General features: G+C 46.2%; 5 protein-coding genes across 5 annotated transcripts; 2 read left to right on the top strand and 3 right to left on the bottom strand.

Moving 5' to 3' along the window:
• Positions 1-745: 745 nt before the first annotated feature.
• LOC147017890 (histone H1.1-like) lies at positions 746-2,391 on the bottom strand. The gene is given in 3 exon segments (XM_085896958.1): positions 746-1,617; positions 1,620-1,674; positions 1,945-2,391. Coding segments are annotated over 3 exon segments (618 nt in total). The 3' UTR covers positions 746-1,501.
• Positions 2,392-4,364: 1,973 nt separating this feature from the next.
• On the top strand, positions 4,365-5,361 carry LOC147017889 (histone H4). The gene has a single exon (XM_085900031.1). The coding sequence runs from the start codon at positions 4,826-4,828 to the stop codon at positions 5,135-5,137; it is 312 nt and encodes a 103-aa protein (XP_085756157.1). The 5' UTR covers positions 4,365-4,825; the 3' UTR covers positions 5,138-5,361.
• A 295-nt stretch (positions 5,362-5,656) lies between these two features.
• LOC147017888 (histone H2B type 1-P-like) lies at positions 5,657-7,159 on the bottom strand. The gene has a single exon (XM_085896956.1). The coding sequence runs from the start codon at positions 7,065-7,067 to the stop codon at positions 6,675-6,677; it is 393 nt and encodes a 130-aa protein (XP_085753082.1). The 5' UTR covers positions 7,068-7,159; the 3' UTR covers positions 5,657-6,674.
• Positions 7,160-17,053: 9,894 nt separating this feature from the next.
• Positions 17,054-18,437, bottom strand: LOC147017887 (histone H1.1-like). Its single transcript, XM_085900030.1, has one exon. It carries the CDS (start codon positions 18,164-18,166, stop codon positions 17,492-17,494), a length of 675 nt encoding a protein of 224 aa, XP_085756156.1. The 5' UTR covers positions 18,167-18,437; the 3' UTR covers positions 17,054-17,491.
• Positions 18,438-19,112: 675 nt separating this feature from the next.
• LOC147017886 (histone H4) lies at positions 19,113-19,852 on the top strand. The gene has a single exon (XM_085900029.1). It carries the CDS (start codon positions 19,402-19,404, stop codon positions 19,711-19,713), a length of 312 nt encoding a protein of 103 aa, XP_085756155.1. The 5' UTR covers positions 19,113-19,401; the 3' UTR covers positions 19,714-19,852.
• Positions 19,853-21,025: the final 1,173 nt, after the last annotated feature.

Raw genomic sequence — 21,025 nt, 5'->3', positions numbered from 1 at the left:
CCCAAATAAAGGTATGCGTCGTGAGAACGTGTTGCAGTCTTGAAACAAATCACCCATTGGGCGGGAACTCAACTCGTCCTGACAAAGCTGCTCCCCACTGCGACCTCTTACATTTGAACCCGAACATCTATAATTTGACCCTTCACCTCGTGAAAACCACAATAATAATAATAACAATAATCCCACTGATGTCCATTTTATTTCTGAACCACACAATACATGACACAACTTCTGAGACGTCTAAAGCTCTTTCATGAACGAGGTGGTGGCTCTGAAAAGAGCCGTTGTTTTGTTGTAGCTGCTGAGGAACACCACCACCACCCACATGTTTCACTACCGAAACCGTACAACGTACGACCCTGACGCTTCAGAGCGTACACCACGTCCATGGCAGTGACGGTCTTCCGCTTGGCATGCTCGGTGTAGGTAACGGCGTCACGGATAACATTTTCCAGGAACACCTTGAGAACTCCGCGGGTTTCCTCGTAGATGAATGAGACCCGAGATGCGCTTCACCCCACCACGACGACGGGCAAGGCGACGAATAGCCGGCTTTGTGATTCCCTGGATATTATCCCAAGCCCCCACCCTAACCGCTAAGCCAATCACCAAGGACCTTCCCTCCCCTCCCCTCACCTTCCTGTATCTCTCCACTCTCCCTCTTTGTCTCTCCCCCAACTCTCTCTCTCTCTCTCCCATCCCTCTTTCTCTCTCAACCCCCCCCCCTTCCCCCTCTGTCTCCAAACCTATCTGGTTGGTGGTTATGTCCAGATGGCAGTTATCTCCACATTCAAACGGACGGTGGTTATCTCCACACTTATCCAAACGGTGGTTATCTCCACACTTATCCAAACGGTGGTTATCTCCACACGTATCCAGACAGTGGTAATCTCCAAAAGGTGGTTATCTCCAAACAAATCTGAACGGTGGACATCTCCTTATGTGTCGAGATGGTGGTAATGCTTCGACGTGACGGTGGTTATGGCTGGATGGACCATCCCATCACACTGCCTTCCCTTGCCCTCCCTTCACGTGTTTTTCCTTTCCCATCACACTGCCTTCCCTTGCCCTCCCTTCACGTGTTTTTCCTTTCCCATCACACTGCCTTCCCTTGCCCTCCCTTCACGTGTTTTTCCTTTCCCATCACACTGCCTGCCCTTCCGCCACACCTCATTTTTCCACCACCCTTCTTCGCTTCCCTCTAATTCCTCAATGCCCCACCCCTCAACCCTCGCCCACTCCACCTCAGCATCCATCTCTCCTCTTCTTACTACCCATCCCTTAATACTCCTGTCAATGAAGCGACGGGTTGCATTTGCCAGAATTTATTATGTCTCCATGTAAGATCCACCAGAGTAGTTGCTTGCAGTGATTTAATGTCCCATCGAATCAGCTCCTTTCAATTGAACGTGGTGGGTGGCTCTGAAAAGAGCCGTTGTGGGTTTTGGACAAATTAAACGAGGAAGAACAAGAGACGCTTCACCTCCTCTTCTCTTCCCCTTCACTTCTTTATAAGTGCCACCTTCTTGTTCTTCAACCCCTTGGCTGCAGGTTTGGACTTTGCCATCATTTCCTTGGTCTTGCCCTTGGTCCTCGGAAGAACCTTGTTCACATTTTCTTCACCTTGGCAGATTTATTACTGGATCGCTTCAAAGAGGAACCTGTAGGTCTTCTGGCTTTCGTGGGGGATATCTTCCGCACCGTCCTAGTCACAGCTGCCATTTTGGTTTCTTTCTTGGAGGATATCTTCCGTACCGCCCTCTTCACAGCTGGCATTTTGGTTTCTTTCTTGGGGGATATCTTCCGCACCGCCCTCGTCACAACTGGCATTTTGGTTTCTTTCTTGGGGGATATCTTCCGCACCGCCCTCGTCACAACTGGCATTTTGGTTTCTTTCTTGGAGGATATCTTCCGTACCGCCCTCTTCACAGCTGGCATTTTGGTTTCTTTCTTGGGGGATATCTTCCGCACCGCCCTCGTCACAACTGGCATTTTGGTTGCTTTCTTGGCCGCTTTAGCCTTGATTGTGGTTTTCACAACTTTTCTGGTACTGTCACTCTTCTTCACTTTGGCACTCTTCTCCTTGCTCAGTTTGAACGAGCCGGCAGCGCCCGTGCCCTTGGTCTGCACAAGCTGTTCACTTGCGATGAGCTTCCTCACAGCCACGTTGATACGGAAGCCATTCCTCTGGAGATCGCAACCATCTGCCACCAGGGACTTTTTCAGAGCGACCAGGGACACACCGTTTCGCTCCTTGCTCGATCCCACCACCTTGAGGATCTTTTCCGATAGGGTTCCGTCAGCCTTGTTCGGGGTCCTGGAAGCGGCAGTTTTATTCTTGGCTCGCTTGAGAGACGAGGTCCAAGTCGTGAGGGGAACAGTCTCGGACATTTCGAACCAACAAGAGTATGAGAGGGAAGTGGAAGATCCAATAACAAGTGGAGTGTCGTCTCGTCACGTGGCCTGTTTATAGTGACGACGTGGAGGAGCGGACGTGGTAGAGATCAACGAGGATGTTCACAGAACCATGAGATCTGTTCCTCATCAGTTTGTGTTTCCTGCGTCACTTTGACCTCTGTAATGAACACGAATGATAATTACCTTCGCATTCTGCGAAAGGTTATGTTTTGGTCGGCGTGTATTTATTTATTTATTTATTTGTAATCTTGTGATTCGTATAACTCAAAAAGTATTAAACCGAATTGCATGAAATTTGGTGGGATGATTGGTTATTAGCCAGGAAGCATTCCATTAGATTTTTGGATCGTTTGGGTCAAAGGTCAAGGTCAAGGTCACGAAAAGGTCAAAATCGTCTTTTTACGATAACACGGTCAATTTTTATCCAATTTGCATGCAACTAATGCCAAAATGTTCAGAATTCAACGCTTCATCTTGTGATATGCAATATGACACAATGACGCCCATACTCTTGTTACCGGTTCGGGGTCAAAGGTCAGGGGGGGTCACGACCTTGAAAAATATGCGGTTTTTGTCATAACGTGGTCAATTCTTGTCTGCTTTACATGAACCCAGCACCAAAATGTTCAGAATTTAATGCCCAATCTTGTGACACTGACGTTAGAACACATGTCACCGGTTGGGGTAAAATGTCGGGGGGGGGTCACGCCCTTGAAAAATATGCAGTTTTCGGCATAACTCAGTCAATTCTTATTCGATTTGCATGAAACCAGCATCAAACCAGTTCCCCACACTCATACCAAGAACAAAAAAAGTAGTGGCGGTGAAGGTATGCGCTCTATGAGTGCCCGTTCTCGTTCCATGTGCAATGCACACAACGGTTTCAGGTACAAGTACATGCTGGCAAACGGTGAGAAACACATTTTCAATTGTCTGGACCTTTCACCGCATTCCACGGACAGACACGGGCACATGGAAGATCCACTTTGATGGAACATCGTTTACTGGGACCCGATGTCGGCTTCACCCAACGGGCTTTCTTCACTCAGCATCTGTTCTTCACGAGGAAAATCTCTTCTGTGATCTGAATTAAACGTGAAAAGGTTCATGGTGAAATGTAACCTGTTGTATACCTATCCGGGGCCACCTGAACAAGGCAGTCAAACAAACCAGGTATGAACGGCTTTTCCGAGACTCGTGTCGAGGTCACCTGAGCACGGATCAGCACGAATGTGAAAACACTTGGTTACGGACAACACACAGCGAGGAGGAATGTTTGGAACCTCAAGGAAATGATATTCACAAGAGATAACAATAGAGGGTTCAACGAGGTTCAAGTCGGTTGATCGGACAAAACGAGGAGTTTAACTTTTGTTGAAATCAAAACTATTATCAAAATATCTTTCCATTACTTAATACCTGTGAAGGGTATTTTAACTCAGGTGGTGAGTGCGTTTAGGTGATGAGTGTTCAGGTGATGAGTGCGTTCAGGTGATGAGTGCGTTCAGGTGATGAGTGTTCAGGTGGTGAGTGTGTTCAGGTGATGAGTGCGTTCAGGTGATGAGTGTGTTCAGGTGATGAGTGTGTTCAGGTGATGAGTGTGTTCAGGTGATGAGTGTGTTCAGGTGGTGAGTGTTCAGGTGATGAGTGTGCTCAGGTGATGAGTGTGTTCAGGTGATGAGTGTGTTCAGGTGATGAGTGTGTTCAGGTGATGAGTGCGTTCAGGTGATGAGTGTGGTCAGGTGATGAGTGCGCTCAGGTGATGAGTGTGTTCAGGTGATGAGTGTGTTCAGGTGATGAGTGTGTTCAGGTGATGAGTGCGTTCAGGTGATGAGTGCGTTCAGGTGATGAGTGTGTTCAGGTGATGAGTGCGTTTAGGTGATGAGTGTGGTCAGGTGATGAGTGTGCTCAGGTGATGAGTGTGTTCAGGTGATGAGTGCGTTCAGGTGATGAGTGTGGTCAGGTGATGAGTGTGCTCAGGTGATGAGTGTGTTCAGGTGATGAGTGCGTTCAGGTGATGAGTGCGCTCGTTGTTCATTGTTGCCAAAGTTCTGTACTTCAAGTTGTGTTGAGAATGAAATTGTCATCAATTACTGTCCAAGTTAAACCTCATTTATCAAGATTCCGTGTTCACTTGATCGATGGTGAAGGCGCCGTGAGAGTGAGGTTCATTTGCGCATGCGCGGCACGAGAGGTGAAAAGCGAAAGGGCACAGACGGGCACGCGCACACCCCTCCCCCCACCTGATCCCAGGGAAATAATTAAATATAGGGGGTAAAGTGTAAAGGTTAAAGAGTAAAGGTTGATGACGAGCTCTCCACCAATAGAAATCCTCGGTAGCACCACCATATAGACCGTGAATACCGGTCGGTTCGTTTATTGTGCTTTGAATTGAAACGTTCTCAGCATGTCTGGACGAGGTAAAGGAGGAAAGGGTCTTGGAAAAGGAGGAGCGAAACGTCATCGTAAAGTACTGCGTGATAATATCCAGGGAATCACAAAGCCGGCTATTCGTCGCCTTGCCCGTCGTGGTGGGGTGAAGCGCATCTCGGGTCTCATCTACGAGGAAACCCGCGGAGTTCTCAAGGTGTTCCTGGAAAATGTTATCCGTGACGCCGTTACCTACACCGAGCATGCCAAGCGGAAGACCGTCACTGCCATGGACGTGGTGTACGCTCTGAAACGTCAGGGTCGTACGTTGTACGGTTTCGGTGGTTAAACATGTGGGTGGTGGTGGTGTTCTTCACCAGCTCCAACAAAACAACGGCTCTTTTCAGAGCCACCACCTCGTTCATGGAAGAGCTAAAGACGTCTCGGAAGTTGTATCATGTATTGTGTGGTATTAGAAATAAAATGGACAACAGGGGGATTATTATTACTATTAAGTAGCCGAAACCCCGTCACAGACGGATTCCGTTCATTCAACCACCCTCACCAGCTCACCCACACTCGAGGGACAAGAACTGGACAGGGCGTGCTTGTCCCCGCCTACTCATCCCCCGCCTCCCACCCCCGCCTACAATTTGCTTACCCCCGCCAAAAAATTTAATTGCCCACCCTCGCCTCTTCACTCCTCGCCCCCCCGTCCCTTGATTCCCCGCCCCCTGTCCACCCCCTCACACTCAACCCCACCTAATTCATCCCAGCCCCCACCCCATCTCCCACTTTCAATTTGCTTACCCCCACCCAAAAATTTGCTTACCTTGCCCCCCCTGCCGTGTCTTGGTCCCCCGCCCCCGTCTCAACGAAAAGTGTTTATTCTGCTTCAGAGTTGAAAGTTGACTATTGCCATGATGTGCGATGCACTCTTACAGGTACGAAGTTTTTTTCAGTCCAGGTCACAGTACCGAGAAAAACGTGACTCGACCGCCAGGAGGAGCACAAAATTGGTCCTTCAGTATTAATATATAGATATTATCATTATTATTATTATTATTTTGGTTTTCACGAGGTGAAGGGTCAAATAATAGATGTTCGGGTTCAAATGTAAGAGCTAGCAGTGGGTCGCGGCTTTTTCAGGACGAGTAGAGTTCCCACCCGATGGGCGATCTTGTTCCAAATATGCAACACCTTCTAATAACGCATACCTTTATTTTGGCGGTGCCTGGGCAAGAGACGTCTCTGTACGTATATAGAATAAGCAACCCTGGTAACGTGCACGAAGCAAAAACATACCGACTGTTTATAATTCAAAACATCTCACTGTACTGGAAAACGTGCGGATAGGAACACTGTACTGTAAATGGTGGAGACTTGTGATACCCTCCCCCACCTGGAGGGGCACTGCACGATACATATTTACATAGAGAATTTCCTTCACCCCTTAACTCCCTCAACCCCCAAGACCACCGACAAAAATAAAAACACGCCCTCACATTAATTGGGGTTACCCTGATCCCCTGTAGTAAGTCTGGATGTGATTGGGTCAGAACTGGAGGAGAAGCCTCGACCAACACACACAAACACCAGGTCATGAATTATCATCAGGATTGTTAAGATCACCGAGGGTGTTTGAAAGCACATGAAGTACAAGACATGTTAATATTGATCATGGTGCTCGACCTTTCACTGTTACCCACATTACCTGAACTGTACTTCATATAAACCACCTCACACGTGACACGTCGTGACTTGACTCCTTCAACAAGGACACACGACAAGCAAAGGTCGCACTCCATTAAAGAAACGTTTGAGTGGCTCTGAAAAGAGCCGTTTGGGGATTGACACGAGAACCACGTGGTGCGAGTCCGAGCAGCTCACTTGGAGCTCGTGTACTTGGTCACGGCCTTCGTGCCTTCGGACACGGCGTGCTTGGCCAACTCCCCTGGAAGGAGCAGACGCACCGCCGTCTGGATCTCCCGCGACGTGATGGTCGAGCGCTTGTTGTAATGCGCCAGACGAGACGCCTCGGACGCGATGCGCTCGAAGATGTCGTTGACGAACGAATTCATGATGCTCATCGCTTTGGAGGAAACCCCCGTGTCCGGGTGAACTTGTTTGAGCACCTTGTAGATGTAGATGCCGTAGCTTTCCTTTCTGCTGATGCGCCGTTTCCCGCCGGACTTTCGTGTCGACTTGGAAGCGGTTTTCTTTGAGCCTTTCTTCGCCGCGACGGCCTTGGGAGGGTCTTGGGAAGGCTTGGCGGGCATGATCAACACAGAGAAACAACAAATTGGAGATCACTCGGAGACCAATACAAGGAATGTATCATCGAGCAGAGCATTTTCCTTTATAACGGGAGTGTGTATGTAAATATGTGGGTCACCACGTGATGGAGGCGCAGCACAGGCTCGTGATGCTCGAGAACGGCCGGCAGCCATTGGCTGGAACGAGAGGAGGCGTGTCGGCCTCTTGATCCCACATCTGTGCCGATGTTGAGACGTTCTGTCATTTTAAACGTGTCGTGGGGAATGAATTCTGTTTGGTGTTTATATTTCGGTTCCTCGTCGCGCACAAACATCATGTCGGCACGTGGGTGTTGGAAATGGTCGTAAAACTGCCAAAGAAGAACTGGGACAAGTAAACGGTTCGTCCTCACTCAAGGGCCCAAGAACTCTCCTCTCCCGCTCTCTTCTTGTCGGACGGCTCTTTTCAGAGGCACCGAAAACCTTCCCGAAACAGCATCGGCGACACTCGATCCCCGTCTCACTGTGAACCCGGTGCCGCGTCAGGAAAGCCTCGTACACGACTCTTCGTGCTTCCTTTGTAACTCGGCCTCCTCACTCAGAAACCAAACACGGGGCGCTCCTCATATTTATTAACCGTGCACTGGACCGTACATGTACGTGCGCCTCGTCAACACGGACACGATCAACCATGGTTGAACCCTGTCGGGTGGAGACCCAGCGAGCACCCATTGTTCATCGAAGCTCCCTCTCCACGTGTTGATCTTCTCCATTCTATATATCAATACTGAAGGACCAATTTTGTGCTCCTCTTGGCAGTCACATCAGGTTTTTCTCAGTACTGTGACCTGGACTGAAAGAAACTTCGTACCTGTAAGAGTGCATCGCATGGTGGCAATAGTCAACCTTCAACTCTGAAGCAGAATAAACACTTTTCGTTCATGGGACGGAATCCCTCTGTGACGGGGTTTCGGCTATCACACGAAACGGTGTAGTTCCTGAAATCGTCCACCAGAGAGCACACTTTTCAACTTTGAACAGTAAAATGTTATTAGAATAAATACAAATATATCAATATCATCACACGGAAACGGTGTAGTTCCTGAAATCATCCACCGGAGAGCACACTTTTCAACTTTGAACAGTAAATTGTAAGGAGAATTAAAAAAATATATCAATATCATCACACGGAAATGGTGTAGTTCCTGGAATCGTCCACCAGAGGGCACATAACATTTTTCAACTTTGAACAGTAAATTGTTATGAGAATTCTATATATTAATACTGAAGGACCAATTTTGTGCTCTCCGAACGGTCGTGTCACGTTTTTCTCGGTACTGTGACCTGGACTGAAAAGAAACTTCATACCTGTAAGAATGCATCTCACTTTGCGGCAATAGTCAACCTTCAACTCTGAAGCAGAATAAACACTTTTCGTTCATGGGACGGAATCCCTCTGTGACAGGGTTTCGGCTATCACACAAAACGGTGTAGTTCCTGAAATCATCCACCGGAGGGCACACTTTTCAACTTTGAACAGTAAATTGTAAGGAGAATTAAAAAAATATATCAATATCATCACACGGAAATGGTGTAGTTCCTGGAATCGTCCACCGGAGGGCACATAACATTTTTCAACTTTGAACAGTAAATTGTTATGAGAATTCTATATATTAATACTGAAGGACCAATTTTGTGCTCCTCCGAACGGTCGTGTCACGTTTTTCTCGGTACTGTGACCTGGACTGAAAAGAAACTTCATACCTGTAAGAATGCATCTCACTTTGCGGCAATAGTCAACCTTCAACTCTGAAGCAGAATAAACACTTTTCGTTCATGGAACGGAATCCGTCTGCGACAGTGTTTCGGCTAGTTGTTTATTAAAGAGCAGGTTGTGGGTCACCAAACATGTTCTGAAAATTTATCAGTGTGATTATATGTACATTAAATAGCTCCATGCAAACTATTGTGGTTGCCTAACTATTGGGAAAATTAATGAAATTTAACTCCAAAGTTGTTATTTCTCGAGGCTGTTGAAACCAGCGTTGTGTCAAAGCCACCCAATGCTCGCCTGTTTCTACATTTATCGGTTTTTGTTTTTAAAAGACTAGTCGAATAATATTTCTTATAAAGCATTGCAGTGAAGTCTGATCCAAATAATTTTAAAGCAATGTATGTATTTGTGTATAGTAATCAGTAAAAAATAGTGTGGTAGATAAAAACATTAGAAAGGAAATAACTTGCACCAAAAACTTTAACATTTTCACGCTCACGCTGACGCTGATGCTCACGCTGGGGGTATCGCCATAGCTCTGTGTTCTTCGAACAGGCGAGCTAAAAAAACCAGCCGCGTGCCATATATGGATGGTGACGTCACGTTCTCCAAAACAAAGCGGAAGCTCACTCTTTCATTGAAGAAGTGTCCAGTTAAGCGGGCCGTTCTTTCGCTTTTTTGAGCTTGCAAATGTCTATATTATCCTTTTGTATTTTGAATTATTGTAGAGCAAAGTTATTTGGATATTTGTACATCATGCCTCGTACGTATGTCGTCATGTTTTGTGAAAATGGCTGGAAAACGGGTAATCGCTCCCACCGATTCCTGAAGGAATCAAACATTTGCTGGCAGTGGATAAGATTTGTACAAACAAAACAGGCAAATTTTCCCTGCCTTTTAAACTTTTAAACAATATCTTTGTTGAAAAAGCGCTGCGGCCTCACATCTAGTCAAGGCACTCTAGGCCCTGCGTGCCATCGAACATAAACCTTATAAAATATCGGAATTTTACAAACTTCACAACTACCGAGTGTTAAGCATCCTAAGCGACTGCAAAAACCGAAAACAGAATTTGAATTGACTTTAAAACGAACCCGCAACGTCGATCGAAGCAAAAATCTCAATTCACCACAGGAATTCACGGCATTATTTAAAATTATTTTGTCAAAGTCATAAAACCGTAATATTCAGCCATCCACAAACAATCTTTACATAATCCGACAGCTTAACAAGTCAGGCATGTGATGATAACCTTTATTGGGATAAAAAATTGTTTTTAAACCTCATCTTTGTGGAAAAAGCGCCGCGGCCTAGATCTCGCCAAGGCGCCCGCGGCCATACGTGTGAGGCGCCCTCAACTTGAAACATTCATAACTCGACAAATAAAAGCTCAAATTGCACCAAACTTACCTTATTCTTGCGAGCTCACGATCCCTGTTAGTGGGTGAACAATCCAACGCTTGGCGAATTCGGCTTCGCAATCATAGCAAGAGCCGACATCGAAGGATCAAAAAGTGCCTTTGCTATTGACGCTTGGCCACCACAAGCCAGTTATCCCTGTGGTAACTTTTCTGACACCTCTTGCTTAAAACCCAAAAAGTCAAAAGGATCGCGAGGCCACGCTTTCACGGTCTGTATTCGTACTGAAAATCAAGATCAAGCGAGCTTTCGTCTTTCTGCTCCACGGGAGGTTTCCGTCCTCCCTGAGCTGGCAGTCAGTCCTGCCACTTGTACACGAAATAGGCCGTTTTCTTGCTCTTGCAAGTGGCTCAAATTTATATGGCTCAGGGCCAGAAACTCCATAGTATAAATTCCCATCATCCTCCGACTCATCCTCGGCAATATCGGAATGAAAACACTCAATTTCATCGCTGCTGAAATGACTCTCTGATTCGCATCTCGCCATTGTCCACACGCTGTTTCCGAATGTTGACAGTTTTCGGAGAACGTGACGTCATAGCATCTTCGGTAAATTCCGGTCTGTTTTTCCATCACTGGCAAAAGTTAAGACTGAAAAGTTAATTTTAACATATTTTGAGTTTCAAATGTAAGAAAATAATTGCCCAACGATTATTAATGTGCTTACAACCTTCGAATCATGCGGTCATCAGCGACCCAAAACCTGCTCTTTAAAAACAAACCAAAGTGTCTCAAAAAACCCATTTCCCTCCGACAGATACACACAAAGGTATTGACGAGGTGACGAGTTACATGAGAAGTCGATTACGCTTTCAAGGAAGGTGTGGTGGCTCTAAAAAGAGCCGTTGGGTAGTGTGGTAGCTTTGTAGTAGTCCCTCCACAACCTCACGAGCCAGACCAGAGGCCGGCCAGCTTCATATGCCGGCCGGTTTGTGCTGCATCAGCGGGTCCGCATTTGCCATGCCTTATTTGCCTGCCTTTGCCTTGACCCCATGCCTGCTTGCCCTTGTTTACATTTCCCCTATGTCAACCATTTCACCATGTGCACCAGGACCATCTCCTTCAGTGCATTTGCAAGGACTGCCCTGCAGGCCGCCACACCATCCATCATTTTGTATTCTTGCATCCAGTCCATCTCCATCCATTCTCCTGTGCCAGAGACTCCATTCAAGCCACAAACTGTTGACTTTGTTGTGCCTTCAACAGATAACAGGTCTTGGGCCATAGTTAGTGTAAATAGATAAGTTAGAATTTAAAATAAATTGTAACCCACCTGTGTGTCTGTCTTGCGCCGGCAATTTATTTAAGTTGTCCGTGTGAGTCTGATAGTTTAGTTAAGCAGCGCACGAGGTTATTTATTTTTGGGACACATATAAAAATGTCGCACTCAGGGATCCATAGGTAAATCATACTCGGGGAAAACTTACACATGCATGCCACACGAAAATTTGACAACTCGGGATGAGTGTATAGAAGGGGGGGGCGGGGGAAATGTGTTACAGATATGGAAGCCTTGTGCACACAAACAGACAGCAGTCCCCGCAGTTCAGTTATTTCGATAAGTATGTGTTTATAGTTAAAATCCATTCCCTGTGTCTAACGGGAATTTTGTGTGTGCGCTACGAGTTATTTTTAGTTAGGTTGTTTTTTTTACAACAACAACAACAGCGGCACCGTCCCTCACACAACCCGGTTGCCATTGCGCACGTGTTTCTGGCTGTGGACATGAGTGGGACCCCATGCTCCAGAGCTGACTCTGCCCATGAGGGCAAGGGCGCGCCCTTCGTCCAGTCAGGAGGCTCATCGCCTCAGAGCCGACTCCGCCCACGAGGGCAAGGGAGGCTCATCCCTTGCCCTTCGTCCAATCAGGAGGCTCATCGTCTCAGATCGAGACTCCGCCCAGAAGGCCAGGGGTGTGCCCCTTGTCCAATCACGCACAGAGGGCGACTTTCCCGCGACACCCCGGCAATGAGGGTTGAGATGCCTCAGATAGCGATTTTCTGACCCCGCACAAGAAATGAATAAAGAAATGCCAGGCTCTGGAGCGCGGGTCTTGGTGCTGACTGCTTCGTCTGGTCCTGGGTCATCGGCGTCTCTGGTCTTCTCCTTGGTCTTGGTTCGTTGGTGCATGGCTGGTTGGAGAGCACGGTCCCTGGTGCTTGGTGTGGCGATGAAGGTGTGGGTTTGAGTCCCCCCCCTGCCCCCCTCGAACCAGCTTGTCTCGACCATACGCATGAGGTGGAAAGGTGCCCAACTGGCCCCATTTTGTTTGGGTGTGTGTGTGTGTGTGTGTGTGTGTGTGTGTGTGTGTGTGTGTGTGTGTGTGTGTGTGTGTGTGTGTGTGTGTGTGTGTGTGTGTGTGTCGGTGTTGCCCGTTCTGTAAGTAGAAACGGTTTAAGTGCCTTGTACATTAAATTGAATTTCTGATCGTTGGTTTATCTCTGCTCTTTCTGTGCTCCCCTGCCCCATTATAAATAAACCCCAAATTGTTCAATGTACCAGCTCGTTGTTGTGCTTTCTATTATTGACCCAGCACGGTTCGTGCTTGAGAACCAGTAAGCCGATTAAGCTGTAAGTTGTCGTTTGACCCGACGGACTTTGGTAATTCCGCTCGGTTACACCGGACCGAGGTTACACGACCCAGTTCGACAGAGTCCGTTGAGGGTGTGACTTCCCTGGTAATTTGACGACGTGGGTACTTAGATATATTGAAATTTAGCTATTAACCCCACCCCACGCCGTCAGAGAATTGGCGAGCACGGTCCTTAAGTGACCCTTGACCTTCGGAGTTGTCCGAAGGTTACGACCTGCAATTCCGGGTGTTCGGTGAGAGACGGCTCTACTGCTCCACCTGGCGGCCGTTCCTCTCCACCGAGCCCCTGCCCACAACAATATAACAATGCATCAATCACATAATGTAATGATGCAAGAATAATGTGATGTAACAATGCTTGAATGACGTGATGTGACAAGGCTCGAATGTAATGATGAAAGGATGCATAAATAATGTGGCGTAATAATGCGTGAAGAAAGTGATGTAGTAATGCAGGAATAAAGCGGTGTGGCAATGCATGGATAATGTGATGTAGCAATGCAAGAATAACATGATGCAGCAATGCAAGAATAACGTGATGTGACAATACAAGGATAAAATGATGCAGCAATGCAAGAACAACGTGATGGAGCAATGCAAGAATAACATGATGCAGCAATGCAAGAATACCGCAATGTAACCATGCAAGAATAACGTGATGGAACAATGCATGAATAACATGATGTAACAATGCATGAGCAACATGATGTAACAATGCAAGAACAACGTGATGTAACCATGCAAGAACAACGTGATGTGACAATGCATAAGTTACATGAAGGGACGATGCACGAATATCATGAAGTGACAATGCATGCATAACGTGATGTAACAATGTACGAATAACATGATGTAATGATGCATGGATAACGTGAGTTGACAACGCATGAATATGATGTGACAAAGCAAGAATAATGTGATGAACAATGCAAGAATAACGTGATGTAGCAATGTAAGAATAACATGATGTAACAATGCAAGAATACCGCAATGTAACCATGCAAGAATAACGTGATGGAACAATGCATGAATAACATGATGTAACAATGCATGAGCAACATGATGTAACAATGCAAGAACAACGTGATGTAACAATGCATGAATAACATGATGTGACAATGCATGAGCAACATGATGTAACAATGCAAGAACAACGTGATGTAACAATGCAAGAACAACGTGATGTAACAATGCATGAATAACATGATGTGACAATGCATGAGCAACATGATGTAACAATGCAAGAACAACGTGATGTAACAATGCATGAGTAACATGATGTGACAATGCATGAGCAACATGATGTAACAATGCAAGAACAACGTGATGTAACAATGCATGAATAACATGATGTTACAATGCAAGAATACCGCAATGTAACAATGCATCAGCAACATGATGTAACAATGCAAGAACAACGTGATGTAACAATGCATGAATAACATGATGTGGCAATGCACGAATAAAAGGATGTGAAAATGCATGAAGAACATGACGAAACACTGCATATACAATGTGATGTAACAATGCAGGAATAACACGATGTGACACTGCACAAATAACGTGATATGACAATGCATGAATAACGTGATGTGACAATACACGGATATCATTACGTAACAATGCACAAATAACATGATGTAAATGCATGAATCTCATGATGAGACGATGCATGAATACTTTGATGCAACAATGCATGAATAACATGATGCAAGAATGCGAACATGTCATGATGTAACAATGCTGTAAAGAGCCTCCAATGCTTCTGTGGATCCTGTGCATGCAGGGCCGCCATTATTCAAACACAGTCAAAGGGAGTTCAAAGCTGTTCGGTGCATCCGTCTCGTGTCGGCGTGAATCGGTGTGGACATGACAGTATTATTGTGATTATGGAAAAAAATAGGGATTAATAAAATTTCTTATTTAATTACCCTTCTGTCTCCTCTCGTATTCTGGTTTCACTCTTAAAACACCACCAAAGGCACATGAGTATCTTTATTTTTTTTGCCCGTGACACCCTCCGGGTTACCGATGGACTTGCTGCGGTGCCCTGAGGTCGACATGTAACAATACGCAACGTGTATCATGCTGTACACACAGGACGTCATGCTTATCGAAACAAATGCTAAGAAATAACTCTCGTTCTACTAAAGTTTAATTAACCTCAAAAAAATCATTCGCACAACAATGTTTGAAATATTGCGAATGACGAAGTAATTCCAGTAATGAGCAATTTGTTAGTGACAAAGTTATCTCGGAGTGAAAGCACACTTTGAAGATTGCATATTGGGTCACATGACTGGTCATTGTTTGTTATGAATGAAGAGAAATTTTTCTTTGTTTTGTCTTGCAGGTCCTTGTAACCTTGTGCTCTTGAACAGAAGACTCTTTCACAACTCATTTCGTCAAATATTTAAAGCTCATATATCTATTATGAAGTCTCCATGTAAGATACACCCGTGTAGTTGTTTGCAGTGATTTAATGTCCCATCGAATCAGCTCCTTTCAAGTGAACGTGGTGGGTGGCTCTGAAAAGAGCTGTTGTGGGTTTTGGGCAAATTAAACGAGGAAGAACAAGAGACACTTCACCTCCTCTAATCTCTTCTCTTCCCCTTCACTTCTTTTTGAGCATCACCTTTTTGTTCTTCAACCCCTTGGCTGCAGGTTTGGACTTTGCATTCGTTTCATTGGTCTTGCCCTTGGTCCTCGGAAGAACCTTGTTCACGTAAGAAAATAATTGCCCAACGATTATTATTATTATTAATGTGCTTACAACCTTCGAATCATGCGAAGTCATCAGCGACCCAAAACCTGCTCTTTAAAAACAAACCAAAGTGTTTCACAAAACCCATTTCCCTCCGACAGATACACACAAAGGTATTGACGAGGTTACGAGTTACATGAAAAGTCGATTACGCTTTCAAGGAAGGTGTGATGGCTCTAAAAAGAGCCGTTGGGTAGTGTGGTAGCTGTGTACTCGGACGAGCGGTTCAAGCTCGCTCGCCGCGGATTCGTCATGCCAGCTGGATGTCCTTGGGCATGATGATGACACGCTTGGCGTGAATGGTGCACAAATTTGTGTCCTCAAACAGACCGACGAGGTAGGCCTAGCTCGCCTCCTGAAGCGCCATCACAGCGGAGCTCTGGAAACGCAAGTCGGTCTTGAAATCCTGTGCTATTTCACGGACGAGGCGTTCAAACGGAAGCTTGAGAATGAGCAGCTGTGGACTTTTGGTGGCGACGGATCTCGCACAGCACCACGGTCCATTTCTTTTGTGCGTTTGTGTGTGTGTGTGTGTGTTGGTGGTGCCCATCCGGTAAGTATAAACTGTTTAAGTGCCTTGTACATTAAGTTGCATTTCTGATAGTCGGTTTAACTCTGCTCTTTTTGTGCTCCCCTGCCCCATTATAAATAAAGCCCCAATTGTTCAAAGTACCAGCTCGTTGTTGTGCTTTCTATTATTGACCCAGCACGGTTCGTGCTTGAGAACCAGTAAGCCGATTGGGCTGTAAGTTGTCATTTAGACTGACAGATTTGGTAATTCCGCAAGGTTACACCCGACCGAGGTTGCTAGAGCAACCCGGTTCGACAGAGTCCGTTGAGGGTGTGACTTCCCCAGTAATTTGACGTCGTGGGTACTTATGTATATTGAAATTTGTCTATTAACCCCACCCCACGCCATCAGAGAATTGGCGAGCACGATCCTTAAGTAACCAATGACTTTCGGAGTTGTCCGAAGGTTACGACCTGCAATCCTGGGTGTTCAGTGAGAGACGGCTCTACTTCTCCACCTGGCGGCCATTCCTTGCCACCAACCCCCGACCCACAACGATATTACAATACATAAATCACATAATGTAACGATGCAAGAATAATGTGATGTAACAATGACTGAATGACGTGATGTGACAAGGCTCGAATGTCATGATGAAAGGATGCATAAATAATGTGTCGTAACAATGCGTGAACAAAGTGATGTCGTAATGCAGGAACCAGAGTTAGTCTCAAAGCCACCCAATGCTCGCCTGTTTATACATTTATCGTTTTTAAAAGACTCGTCTAATTATTAAGATTTTTTATTAAGCAATGCAGTGAAGTCTGATGCAAATAATTTTAAAGCAATATATGTATTTGTACATTGCAATCAGTTACAAGAGCGCAAGTGAGCACAATATACGCCTGAACAAGAAGGAATATTCAGAATTGTGCTACTACATGGAAAACAGCATCCTGGTTGCCATGGTAACCACTTTAGATGACGAACGTATGTCACGACACACCGTCTCCACAGTCTGTACCGATGTACCAAATATGAAACGTGAATGTTGAAAACTTTGGGAGTTGGAGTGCACACAGGAAGGGATGGAAAACAGCATCCTGGTTGCCATGGCAACCACATGAGTCTTGCAGGTCTAAATATTTAAAGTTTTAAATATACAAAAATGTAAATATACAAATATTTAAAGCTCATATATCTATTATGAAGTCTCTATGTAAGATACACCCGAGTAATAGTTTGCAGTGATTTAATGTCCCATCGAATCAGCTCCTTTCAAGTGAACGTGGTGGGTGGCTCTGAAAAGAGCCGTTGTGGGTTTTGGGCAAATTAAACGAGGAAGAACAAGAGACACTTCACCTCCTCTAATCTCTTCTCTTCCCCTTCACTTCTTTTTGAGCATCATCTTCTTGTTCTTCAACCCCTTGGCTGCAGCTTTGGACTTTGCCATCGTTTCCTTGGTCTTGCCCTTGGTCCTCGGCAGTACCTTGTTCACATTTTTCTTCACCTTGGCAGATTTATTACTGGATCGCTTCAAAGAGGAACCTGCAGGTCTTCTGGCTTTCTTGGGGGATATCTTCCGCACCGCCCTCTTCACAGCTGGCATTTTGGTTTCTTTCTTGGGGGATATCTTCCGTACCGCCCTCGTCACAACTGGCATTTTGGTTGCTTTCTTGGCCGCTTTAGCCTTGATTGTGGTTTTCACAACTTTTCTGGTACTGTCACTCTTCTTCACTTTGGCACTCTTCTCCTTGCTCAGTTTGAACGAGCCGGCAGCGCCCGTGCCCTTGGTCTGCACAAGCTGTTCACTTGCGATGAGCTTCCTCACAGCCACGTTGATACGAAAGCCATTCCTCTGGAGATCGCAACCATCTGCCACCAGGGACTTTTTCAGAGCGACCAGGGACACACCGTTTCGCTCCTTGCTCGATCCCACCACCTTGAGGATCTTTTCCGATAGGGTTCCGTCAGCCTTGTTCGGGGTCCTGGAAGCGGCAGTTTTATTCTTGGCTCGCTTGAGAGACGAGGTCCAAGTCGTGAGGGGAACAGTCTCGGACATTTCGAACCAACAAGAGTATGAGAGGGAAGTGGGAGATCCAATAACAAGCGGAGTGTCGTCTCGTCACGTGGCCTGTTTATAGTGACGACGTGGAGGAGCGGACGTGGTAGAGATCAACGAGGATGTTCACAGAACCATGAGATCTGTTCCTCATCAGTTTGTGTTTCCTGCGTCACTTTGACCTCTGTAATGAACACGAATGATAATTCCATGTGCAATGTACACAACCGTTTCAGGTACAAGTACATGCTGGCAAACGGTGAGAAACACATTTTCAATTGTCTGGACCTTTCACCGCATTCCACGGACGGACACGGCACATGGAAGATCCGCTTTGATGGAACTTCGTTTACTGGGACCCGATGTCGGCTTCACCCAACGGGCTTTCTTCACTCAGAATCTGTTCTTCACGAGGAAAATCTCTTCTGTGATCTGAATTAAACGTGAAAAGGTTCATGGTGAAATGTACACCTGTTGTATACCTGTCCGGGGCCACCTGAACAAGGCAGTCAAACAAACCAGGTATGAACGGCTTTTCTGAGGCTCGTGTCGAGGTCACCTGAGCACGGATCAGCACGAATGTGAAAACACTTGATTACCGACAACACACAGCGAGGAGGAATGTTTGGAACCTCAAGGAAATGATATTCACAAGAGATAACAATAGAGGGTTCAACGAGGTTCAAGTCGGTTGATCGGACAAAACGAGGAGTTTAACTTTTGTTGAAATCAAAACTATTATCAAAATATCCTTACATTACTTAATACCTGTGAAGGGTATTTTAACTCAGGTGGTGAGTGCGCTCAGGTGATGAGTGCGCTCAGGTGATGAGTGTGTTCAGGTGGTGAGTGGGCTCAGGTGGTGAGTGTGTTCAGGTGGTGAGTGGGCTCAGGTGGTGAGTGTGTTCAGGTGGTGAGTGGGCTCAGGTGATGAGTGCGCTCAGGTGATGAATGCGCTCAGGTGATGAATGCGCTCAGGTGATGAATGCGCTCAGGTGATGAATGCGCTCAGGTGGTGAGTGCGCTCGTTGTTCATTGTTCCCAAAGTTCTGTAGTTCAAGTTGTGTTGAGAATGAAATTGTCATCAATTACTGTCTCGGGGGTAAAGTGTAAAGGTTAAAGAGTAAAGACCGTTGTCGAGCTCTCCACCAATAGAAATCCTCGGTAGCACCACCATATAGACCGTGAATACCGGTCGGTTCGTTTATTGTGCTTTGAATTGAAACGTTCTCAGCATGTCTGGACGAGGTAAAGGAGGAAAGGGTCTTGGAAAAGGAGGAGCGAAACGTCATCGTAAAGTACTGCGTGATAATATCCAGGGAATCACAAAGCCGGCTATTCGTCGCCTTGCCCGTCGTGGTGGGGTGAAGCGCATCTCGGGTCTCATCTACGAGGAAACCCGCGGAGTTCTCAAGGTGTTCCTGGAAAATGTTATCCGTGACGCCGTTACCTACACCGAGCATGCCAAGCGGAAGACCGTCACTGCCATGGACGTGGTGTACGCTCTGAAACGTCAGGGTCGTACGTTGTACGGTTTCGGTGGTTAAACATTTGGGTGGTGGTGGTGTTCCTCAGCAGCTACAACAAAACAACGGCTCTTTTCAGAGCCACCACCTCATTCATCGAAGAGCTTCAGACGTCTCGGAAGTTTTATCATGTATTGTGAGGTCCCAGAAAGAAAATGGACATCAGGGGGGTTATTATTATCATTATTGTTATTATTATTATTATTATTATTACTTGCAAAACCAAAATTTTAAACATATTGATCAGTTGATTTTGTTATTCTGTCTGTTTGTTTGTTTGTCAATCGCCAACATGTCACAATTCCAAACCGATCGTTATGAAAGTTCACAGAGTTCGCGAGAGTAAGGGTATTCCCATGGGTGGGCATCCTTCCTTTGTTGTGGAACTTGGAATTGATGTGCTTCGATTCGCACGTGTGGACACGCGCAAAACGGCGCCAAGCAGCTTTCGCAGCGGGAATATTCGTCAAGCAATTAGTGAGCGGTATTCAACACCAAGGCTCAGACCCTGTAGAGCTGCTTCGTCTCTCGCACCGGCCCATACGTTCTTTGCAGAATGGTGCCGTCCCCTTCGGTGACATACACAAGGCTTTGAGGCCCGTCTCATACGACCAGCCAAGAGTCGATGGCGGCATCTCGCTTCACCACACGAGCCAAATTGCCTCAGCACGGATACGAGAATCGCGCCGACTTCTTCATGCGTCGAAGGAAAGCCATTTCGTCATGCCGAGAGGAGAGCAAAGCGAGAAGGCCCTTTGCCTTTTGAGCATGACAATGCGCCCATGCACAAAGCGAGGTCCATACAGAAATGGTTTGTCGAGATCGGTGTGGAAGAACTTGACTGGCCTGCACAGAGCCCTGACCTCAAACTCATCGAACTCCTTTGTGATGAATTGGAACGCCGACTGCGAGCCAGACCTAATCGCCCAACATCACTGCCCGACCTCACTAAAGCTCTTGTGGATGAATGGAAGCAAATCCCCACAGCAATGTTCCAACATCTCATTGAAAGCCTTCCCAGAAGAGTGGAGGCTGTTATAACAGCAAAGGGGGGGGGGACCAACTCCATATTAATACCCATTATTTTGAATTGAGATGTTGGACGAGCAGGTGTACACATACTTTTTTGACCATGTTGTGTAACAGATTCAACGTACCATTGGATGCCCAAAGCTCTTTCCAATGGCAATGAATTGTGTATCAGATCGAGATCTCAAATTCCCTTTGCCTGATCTTGGGTTGGAATGGCAGCCAAGGCATCCTTTGAATTTGAGATGAACTTGTGCAGTCTCAGCCCTCCCTATAAGCACATAGACTTGGTGTTATTGTTAAG

This window comes from Eptatretus burgeri, chromosome 10 (genome assembly GCF_056783735.1).
Source record: "Eptatretus burgeri isolate ZD-2024b chromosome 10, Ebu_testis_v1, whole genome shotgun sequence".
In the NCBI taxonomy this organism is placed as follows: Eukaryota; Metazoa; Chordata; class Myxini; order Myxiniformes; family Myxinidae; genus Eptatretus; species Eptatretus burgeri.
Note: the sequence above shows the minus strand (reverse complement) of the source record. Positions and strands in the feature narration are given on the sequence as shown.

What these genes read in the sequence shown, in the direction of transcription:
- LOC147017887 (XM_085900030.1), bottom strand. Translation starts at nt 18,166, where the DNA reads ATGTCCGAGACTGTTCCCCTCACGACTTGGACCTCGTCTCTCAAGCGA.
- LOC147017888 (XM_085896956.1), bottom strand. Translation starts at nt 7,067, where the DNA reads ATGCCCGCCAAGCCTTCCCAAGACCCTCCCAAGGCCGTCGCGGCGAAG.
- LOC147017886 (XM_085900029.1), top strand. Translation starts at nt 19,402, where the DNA reads ATGTCTGGACGAGGTAAAGGAGGAAAGGGTCTTGGAAAAGGAGGAGCG.
- LOC147017889 (XM_085900031.1), top strand. Translation starts at nt 4,826, where the DNA reads ATGTCTGGACGAGGTAAAGGAGGAAAGGGTCTTGGAAAAGGAGGAGCG.